Raw genomic sequence first — 9,756 nt, forward strand, 5'->3', positions numbered from 1 at the left:
CCTCAGTAGCTGGGACTACAGGCGCCCACCACCAAGCCTGGCCAATTTTTTGTATTTTTAGTAGAGACAGAGTTTTTACCATGTTGGCCAGGCTGGTCTCGAACTCCTGACTTGAAGTGATCCACCTGCCTCAGCCTCCCAAAGTGCTGGGATTACAGGCATGAGCCACCACACCCCAGCCCCAGTGATTTTCCTAAAACTGCTATTTTAATCCAGATATTTTCAATCTGAAGATTTCAAAAAGTTTTTGGCATTAACATTCTTTTCAGTTACACGGAATTGTCCATTTATCAAGCCCTGCGTGGTGCTGCATGCCTGTGGTCCCAGCTATTCAGGTGGCTGAGGTAGGAGGATGACTTGAGGTCAGGAGTCCAAGGCTACAGTGCATAATGATCATGCTTGTGAATAGCCACTGCACTCCAGCCTGAACAACATAGCAAGACTCTGTCTCTTCATAAAACAACAAAAACTGCCCTTTTATCAGATTTATGTAAGCCCTGGTGACTGGAGACCGCTCGATGGAGAGCTTACTTTTCCATGTTTCTGCTTCCTGTTCTCCTGTTTTAGAAATAGGAAGGAAGGGTTTGTCCCTTTTTGTGATTGTATTTTTAGATTATTAATTTCTGTTGCTATTCAAGTTAAACTAAAAAGATTAAAGAATTCAGTTTGGCCAAGTGTGGTGGCTCACACCCATACTCCCAGCACTTTGGAAGGCTGAGATGGGCGGATCACCTGAGGTCAGGAGTTCAAGACCAGCCTGACCAACATGGAGAAACCCCATCTCTACTAAAACTACAAAATTAGCTGGGTGTGGTAGCACACGCCTGTAATCTCAGCTACTCGGGAGCCTGAGGCACGAGAATTGCTTGAACCTGGGGAGTGGAGGTTGTATTGAGCCAAGATTGCACCACTACACTCCAGCCTGGGCAACAAGAGCGAAACTCCGTCTCAAAAAAAAAAAAAGAAAGAAAAAAGTTTATGTTATTTTACAGATGTTTTTCTTGTTCTAAGGCTGATTTTGTTTTTAAGGTCATGGGCCATTTTCTCACATGTTTGATGGACGATTTATTCCACTTGCTCGCCCAGAGGTGAAATGGACGGTATGTATTCATGCATTCAATAGTCAATAAAAAGAAAGATTATTTAAGCAGGTTATTCAGTTAATTTATCTGTTTGGTTCCACTATTGTGTTATAAAATACTTCCCCATTACAGTGTCCAGGGTGCTTTCATTCACATATGTATATATGTTTTTATTTGGTCCTCATAGTAGTCTGTAAGGAAGTTATCATTATCTCCCTTTTTACAAATAAAGGAACTGGAAACTCTTGGATGTGTATTGATGCATCAAAAATCACAAAGCTGTTAACTATTGGAATCAGCAATACAAAACCAGTTGCCAGTTTAATGCTCCTTCTGATCCATTGTACTACTTACTGTATGTTAAAAGGCCAACTCCAATTCTGACACATTTGGTATGACCATGAACTAACTGTTACCAGCCAAGTCATATATATTAAGTGAGTCATTTTAAAATTAGGCATTTGCAGGTGGCTGTCTCATATTTTGGGATTAATTTTTGAGAAGTAAAATTAGATTGGTTTTTACTACACTGTATTTCTGGAACGAGAATAGAAAAGGATATTAATATATATTGAAAACTTCTTGCATGTCAACCACTTTTTTTTCTCTTTCTCTCTCCTTTTTTGAGGTATAGTTCACACACAATAAGTTGTCTGGATCTTAAGTTCAGTGAGTTTTGACAGGTGTATGCATCCATATGACTATTACCCAGTCAGGATGTAGGACATTTTCATCTTCCTGAAAAATTCCTATGTTCTTTTTCCCAGCCAATTCCCACTCCCCCTCACCCCACCATCACCTTCTGATTTTCACAAACATAAATGAATTTTGTTGTTCTTAGACTTAAGCCGAATCATATAGGAGGTTCTATTTTATGCCTTGCTTTATTTACTCCACATAATGGTTTTGAGATTTGTTCATGTTGTGTGCCTCAGTAGTTGATCCTTTTTTTATCACCTATGTAATGTGACATTGTGCGAATAAGTCACAATTTGTTTACCTTTTCTCGTTTTGTTGGAATTTGGATTGTTTTCAGGTTTTGGCTGTTATATATAAGGTGGTTGTGCATATTATCGTACAAGATTTTGGTAGAAATACATTTTCTCTGTTGTAGTGTGGAAAGTTAATTACGTTTTTAAAACAAGAAATACATTCAGCAGAAATACATTATTTTATTTTATAAACATAAAAATAGATAAAGAAACACATTTTCATTTCGCTTAGGTAAATATTGAGGAGTTAGAATTGCTGGGTCACATGGTAGATGTGTATTTAATTCTGTAAGAAACTACCAGAGTTTTCCAATGTGGCTGTACCATTTTACACTCCCATCCGCAACGTATTGGACAGAGCCAGACTCCATCTCAAAAAAAAAAAAAGAATAATTTCTAGAGCAAGAATTGTTTCTGGGCAGGGGGGAAGAATAGTTACAGGGCAAGGTGCTTGTAATCCCACCACTTTGGGAGGCTGAGACAGGAGGATTACTTGAGCCTAGGAGTTTAAGACCAACCTGGTCAACAAATCAAGACCCTGCCTCTACAAAAAAATTTAGAAATTAGCTGGGTAGGGTGGTGCCCACCTGTAGTTTCAGCTACTCGGGAGGCTGAAATGGGAGGATCACTTGAGCCTAGGAGTTCAAGGCTACAGTGACCCCCATGATCATACCACTGGACTCTAGCCAGGGCAACAGAGCGATTCCCTGTCTCTTTAAAAAAAAAAAAAAAAAAAAGGCCAGGCGCGGTGGCTCAAGCCTGTAATCCCAGCACTTTGGGAGGCCGAGATGGGCGGATCACGAGGTCAGGAGATCGAGACCATCCTGGCTAACACGGTGAAACCCCATCTCTACTAAAAAATACAAAAAACTAGCCGGGCGAGGTGGTGGGCGCCTGTAGTCCCAGCTACTTGGGAGGCTGAGGCAGGAGAATGGCGTAAACCCGGGAGGCGGAGTTTGCAGTGAGCTGAGATCCGGCCACTGCACTCCAGCCTGGGCAACAGAGCGAGACTCCGTCTCAAAAAAAAAAAAGTTACAGGACAATTCAGGTTTTGTTTTTCATCTTGAGTTAGTTTTTGGTAGGACCTAGGAAAGGGCAGATGTCTTCAGGAGTTCATTTGATCCTTAACATTGATTGTGAATCAGTGAGCAGAGATGAGCAAACAGGCCAATTTGAGATTTCAAGGGAGAGCTTTGTTTTTACTAGCAAGTTTGCAGTTACCCCTTTTCACCACTAGATGGTAGTGCCTAACAGAGCTTATAACTGCACATGTTCAAAGGCTGATGAAAAAATAAAATTCAATTTTATGATGATATTTATTAAAATGTAATTCTGTCTACATGATCTTGTAATATTCATTTAGGTACTGTACATGATTATATCATAAAATGCGTTAAATATGTTTATGAAATAATAAGTTTTGTAAAAGTTTTGTAGACTAGTAAAATCATGAAAAATCTGACAGGTTTTTAAAAATGTTCCTAAGATTGTGGTTAGAAACTAGAGAATTAATGTGCAATAGACCCTCATCTCAGAATTACTTGGAATTGAGGATAATTTTGTTAATCAGGACTTCCAGTGGGCTAGAATCTTTAACACATCATATTGTGCTTATGTTTCCTAGCATGAACAAGGCTCAGTTATGATGTTTGAGCACCTTATTAATTCTAATGGAATCAAGCCTATCATGGAACACTATGGTCTCATCCCTGAAGAAGATATTTGCTTTATCAAGGAACAAATTGTAGGACCACTTGAATCACCTGTCAAACATGTTTTGGTAAGTTTATGTACAACCTAATTTTAACTGACTGGTGCTTTTCATCTAGCCTTTTCATGATTCCTTCTGAGTTATACATTTGGCTATTTTAGAGGCTAAATGGTAAAATATGAGTTCTATGTTTCCACTGTTTAATGCAAAAAATAAAAGGCTTGTATTTTGTTCTACCTCTCAACTGAATTATTTAGAAGTTACTTCCCAAAACTATATATACAGAAATTCTTTTTTTTTTTTTTTTTTGAGACAGGGTCTTACTCTGTCACACAGACTGGAGTGCAGTGGCACAATCTCAGCTCACTGCAACTTCCACCTCCCAGGTTCAAGCAATCCTCCTGCCTCAACTTCCTCAGTAGCTGGGACTACAGGCGCAACGTGCACTACCATGCCCAGTTAATTTTTGTATTTTTTGTAGAGGTGGGGTTTTGTCACATTGCCCAGGCTAGTCTTGAAATCCTGAGCTCAAGTGATCTGCCCAGCTCTGCCTCTGAAAGTGCTGGGATTACAGGTGTAAGCCACTGTGCTTGGCATAAATTCTTTTCTTTTTTCTTTTCTTTTCTTTTCTTTCTTTCTTTCTCTCTCTCTCTTTCTCTCTCTCTTTCCCTCTTCTTTCTCTATTCTTTCTTTCTCTTTCTCTCTTTCTCTCTCTCTCTCTTTCTCTCTTTCTTTCTTCTTTCTTGAGTCTTACTCTGTCAGCGAGGCTGGAGTGCAGTGGCACGATCTCAGTTCAGTGCAACCTCCGTCTCCCAGGCCCAAGCAATTCTCCTGCCTCAGCCTCCCATGTAGCTGGGATTACAGGTGTGTGCCACCACGCCCAGCTAATCTTTGGATTTTTAGTGGAGACGGGGTTTCACCATGTTGCCCAGGCTGGTCTCAAACTCCTGACGTCAGGTGATCCACCCACCTCGGCTTCCCAAAGTGCTGGGATTACAGGCGTGAGCCCCTGTGCCCGGCCATAAATTATTTTTTAGTGAATATATATGCAATATTTTATTCATTAAAAAAACTTATTTTTAGAGATGTGGTCTCACTATGTTGCCTAAGCTGGTTTCGAATTCCTGGGCTCAAGTGATTCTCCCACTTTGGCCTCCCAAAGTGCTGGGATTACAGGCGTGAGCCACCATATCTGGCCTGCAGTATTTTATATAGAAGCCTAAAGTAATTTTGTTTGGAATGTAAATGTGTATGTTTCATCTAGCCATTAAAATGAACATATTTGGCCAGGCTCAGTGGCTCATGCCTGTAATCCCAGCACTTTGGGAGGCCATGATGAGAGGATCACTTGAGTCCTGGAGTTTGAGATCAGCCTGGGTAACATACTGAAACCCTGTCTCATGCCTGTTGTCTCGGATGCTTGGGAGGCTGAGGCAGCCTGCAGTGATCTGTGATTGTGCAACTGCACTCCAGCCTGGGCAACAGAGCTATACCCTGTCTCCAAATAAAAAAAAAACAAATTACATTTGAAATATTTAAATATATGAAGATCTACAAAAAAGTTGAACTGGTTCAATGGAAAATCTGTTTTGTTTCCTTTTTGATCTTTTGTATTTTTTTAATTAAAAATAAAGTTGGAAAATAATTTCCCCCTGAGACTTTTAGGGTTGTTTCCTCAAATATATACAAGTGTACTTACAGTATAAGATAAAGAGATGGGTTTTGTAGCAAATATCCTATTTCCAAAAAAAATTGAGTTCAAAGAATACATTCAACAATGCATATTATTTAGACTAGGTGTGTAGCTACTTTGAAAGATAGTACTATTTTAATGCATGAATTCAAGCATCATTAGTTTATTATTAGATTTTATATTATTTATTTATTTATTCTTGAGACGGAGTCTTGCTGTGTTGCCCAGGCTAGAGGGCAGTAGTGTAACCTCAGCTCACTGCAACCTCCACCTCCTGAGTTCAGGTGATTCTCCTACCTCAGCCTCCCAAGTAGCTGGGATTACAGGCATTTGCTACCTAGCCTGGCTAATTTTTGTATTTTTAGTAGAGACGGGGTTTCACCATCTTGGCCAGGCTGGTCTTGAACTCCTGACCTCGTTATCTGCCCTCCTCGGCCTCCCAAAGTGATGGGATTACAGGCTTGAGCCACTGCGCCTGGCCTAGATTTTATATTTTTCAAAAACTTGTTTATAAACCAAGAAAACACAGTTGTTGGTTTTGGGAAATGTAATACAGTTAAGATCTTTTCAGTGGCACAATAAAAGAAAATGTGGTAACAATAAGGTATCATATACCTTAGCATTTCTTTTCCCTTTCTACTAGTTTTGAAATGAAGTGGAAGAAGGAATAGAACCTTCTAGTTTATCTTATATTCCCAGTCAGGTATCTGTTTATAATTTACAGATTAATAAAATTGCTTTGCTTTGATTATAAATAGATTTGGTGCCTGTCCTAAAACTTACATTGGGTTTTCTTGCCTTCCAGTGGCCATATAAAGGGCGTCCTGAAAGGAAAAGCTTCCTTTATGAGATAGTGTCTAATAAAAGAAATGGCATTGATGTGGACAAATGGGATTATTTTGCCAGGTATGCACTGAACACTTCTGAAAAGTTGGCTAAAATATTTATATAAATTTAGTATTACTATTTAAGGTACAGCTTCCTTGTTGAAAAATTTCATATCTCTGCTTTGGAATCCTTCTAGGGACTGCCATCATCTTGGAATCCAAAATAATTTTGATTACAAGCGCTTTATTAAGTTTGCCCGTGTCTGTGAAGTAGGCAATGAGTTGCATATTTGTGCTAGAGATAAGGTAAGCTCTGCCAGAGGAGATAATAAGAAGAGTGTTGTTCCTAGTCTGAAATTTGGAAATAACCATATGACAATTTGGAATAATTGGTAAATTGACAATCTCTTTACTTAATTCCTAGGATTTGTAAATATCTTTAGTCTCTTCTCTCCTACTGCATTATTAAATAATAATAAAATTAAAATGGACATTTATTAAGTTTTGAGTCAGACACTGGTTTTGGGGTTTTTTTGTTTGGTTGGTTGCATTTTTTTTGAAATAGGATCTCACTGTGTTCCCCAGGCTAGTCTTGAACTCCTGAGCTCAGGTGATCCTCCCTCCTCAGCCTCCCAAGTAGCTGGGACTACTGGTGCACATTGTCATGCCTGGCTTGTATGAGGCATTATTTTAAGTGCTTTGGACGGATCAACTTATTCCGTATAACCCTGTGAGATAGATACTATTATTCCATTCAACAGGCGAGCAAATTAAGGCACAGAGAAGGCATATAATTAACAAGTAGTAGAGTTGGAATCTCAACCCAAAAAATTTGTTTCCAGAGTCTCTCTCTTTTTTTTTTTTTTTTTTTTTTTTGAGATGGAGTCTTGCTCCACCACCCAAAGTGCAGTGGTGCCTTCTCGGCTCACTGCAAGCTCCACCTCCCGGGTTCATGCCATTCTCCTGCCTCAGCCTCCCTGGTAGCTGGGACTACAGGCGCCCGCCACTATGCCCAGCTAATTTTTTTTTGTATTTTTAGTACAGATGGGGTTTCACCGCGTTAGCCAGGATGATCTCGATCTCCTGACCTCGTGATCCAGCCGCCTCAGCCTCCCAAAGTGCTGTGATTATAGGCATGAGCCACCGCACCTGGCCCAGAGTCTCATTTTTAATCACTATATTAGTGTTGAAAAATTTTATACAGTTAACACCTGAACAAAATCATGTTTAGGGGTGCTACCCCCTCTCCTAGTTGAAAATCTGTATATAACTTTTCTTTTCTTTTTTTTTTTTTGGAGTTAGAGTCTCCCTCTGTTGCCTAGGCTAGGGTGCAGTGACACGATCTTGGCTCACTGCAAGCTCTGCCTCCTGGATTCAAGTGATTCTTCTGCCTCAGCCTCATGACTAGCTAGGTTTACAGGTGCATGCCACCACGCTCAGCTAATTTTTGTCTCTTTATTAGACAACGGGGTTTCACCATGTTGGCCAAGCTGGTCTCGAACTCCTGACCTCAAGTGATCCACCCACTTTGGCCTCCCAAAGTGCTGGGATTATAGGTGTGAGCCACTGTGCCTGGCCTGCAGCCTGCATACAACTTCTGACTTCCCAAAAACTTAACTACTAATAGCCTTCTGTTGACCAGAAGCCTTATTGATAACTTTAATGGTCAGTTACACACATTTTGTATGTTTTTTTGGTTTTTGTTTTGTTTCCAGACAGGGTCTTGCTCTATCACTCAGGCTGGAGTACAGTGGCACTATCATAGTGCACTGTAGCCTTGACTTCCTGGACTCAACTGATCCTTCCTCCTCTGCCTCTTGAGTAGCTGGGACTACAGGCCTATGCTTGGCTAATTTTGAAATTTATTTTATAGAGGTGGGATTTCACTGCGTTGCCCAGGCTGGTCTCAAACTCCTGGGATCAAGCAACCCACCCACCTCAGCCTCCTGAAGTGCTATGATTATAGGTATGAGCCACTGCACCCAGCCTATTTTGAATGTTACATGTATCATATACTATATTATTATTATTATTATTGTTGTTGTTGTTTTGATACAGGATCTTACTCTGTCACCCAGATTGGAGTATAGTGGTGCAATCTCCAATCACTGCAACCTCCACCTTTCCAGCTCAAGCAAATCTCCCACTTCAGCTTCCCAAGTAGTTGCAACCACAGGCACATGCCACTATACCAGGCTAATTTTTCTATTTTTTTTTTTTTGTAGAGAGAGAGTTTCGCTATGTTCCCCAGACTGGTCTCGAACTCCTGAGCTGAAGCGATTTGCCCTCCTTGGCCTCCCAAAGTGCTGGTATTACATGTTGGAGCCACCATGCCCCGTCTACTGTATTCTTACAATAAAGTAAGCTAAAGAAAAGAAAATGTTATTAAGAAAATCAGCCGGGCGCGGTGGCTCAAGCCTGTAATCCCAGCACTTTGGGAGGCTGAGACGGGTGGATCACAAGGTCAGGAGATCGAGACCATCCTGGCTAACACGGTGAAACCCCGTCTCTACTAAAAAATACACAAAAACTGGCCGGGCGAGGTGGCGGGCGCCTGTAGTCCCAGCAACCCGGAGGCTGAGGCAGGAGAATGGCGTAAACCCGGGAGGCGGAGCTTACAGTGAGCTGAGATCTGGCCACTGCACTCCAGCCCGGGCGACAGAGCAAGACTCCGTCTCAAAAAAAAAAAGAAAATCAAAAGGCAAGGCCAGGCGCAGTGGCTCACGCCTGTAATCCCAGCACTTTGGGAGGCCAAGGTGGGAGAATCACCTGAGGTTAAGAGTTCGAGACCAGCCTGCCCAACCTGGGCAACATGGTGAAACCCTGTCTTTACTCAAAATACAAAAATTAGCTGGGTGCAGTGGTGAGCACTTGTAATCCCAGCTACTTGGGAGGCTGAGGCAGAAAAATCACTTGAACCTGGGAGGCGGAGGTTGTGGTAAGCCGAGATTGCGCCACTGCACTCCAGCGTGGGCGACAGAGAAAGACTCCTCTCAAAAAAAAAAAAAAAATCATAAGGCAGGGAAAGTATATTTACTATTCATTAAGTGGAAGTGGATCATCATAAAGGTCTTCATCATCTTCACATTAAATAGACTCAGGAAGAGGAGGGGTTGGTCTTACTGTCTCAGCGGTGGCAGCGGGGCAAGAAAATCTGTATAAGTGAACTCTTACAGTTCAAACATGTGTTGTCAAAGGTCAGCTGTAGTTAAACAACTGAAATCACTAGGTCCCTGTTAGATGGCAGTCATGTAATCAAAAAGTAGTATAGTACTATACTATAGAAAGTCAAGAACGGCTAGGCGTGGTGGCTCATACCTGTAATCCCATAATCCCACTACTTCGTGAGGCCGAGGTGGGCAGATCGCTTAAGCTTACAAGTTTGAGACCAGCCTGGCCAACATGGTGAAACCCTGTCTCTACAGAAAATACAAAAATTAGCCAGGCATGG

The 9,756-nt window shown here is 41.2% G+C and overlaps 1 protein-coding gene across 1 annotated transcript in view; it reads left to right on the top strand.

Moving 5' to 3' along the window:
• SAMHD1 (SAM domain and HD domain 1) overlaps positions 1 to 9,756 on the top strand; it is a 57,144-nt gene that overhangs the window by 25,541 nt on the left and 21,847 nt on the right. The window contains exons 6-9 of the mRNA XM_011929092.1: positions 1,030 to 1,100; positions 3,699 to 3,854; positions 6,284 to 6,384; positions 6,503 to 6,611. Coding sequence (XP_011784482.1) covers positions 1,030 to 1,100; positions 3,699 to 3,854; positions 6,284 to 6,384; positions 6,503 to 6,611 — 437 coding nt within the window. The remainder of the gene's footprint in view (positions 1 to 1,029; positions 1,101 to 3,698; positions 3,855 to 6,283; positions 6,385 to 6,502; positions 6,612 to 9,756) is intronic.

Source organism: Colobus angolensis, unplaced genomic scaffold, assembly GCF_000951035.1.
Source record: "Colobus angolensis palliatus isolate OR3802 unplaced genomic scaffold, Cang.pa_1.0 Scaffold8, whole genome shotgun sequence".
Taxonomy (NCBI): Eukaryota; Metazoa; Chordata; class Mammalia; order Primates; family Cercopithecidae; genus Colobus; species Colobus angolensis.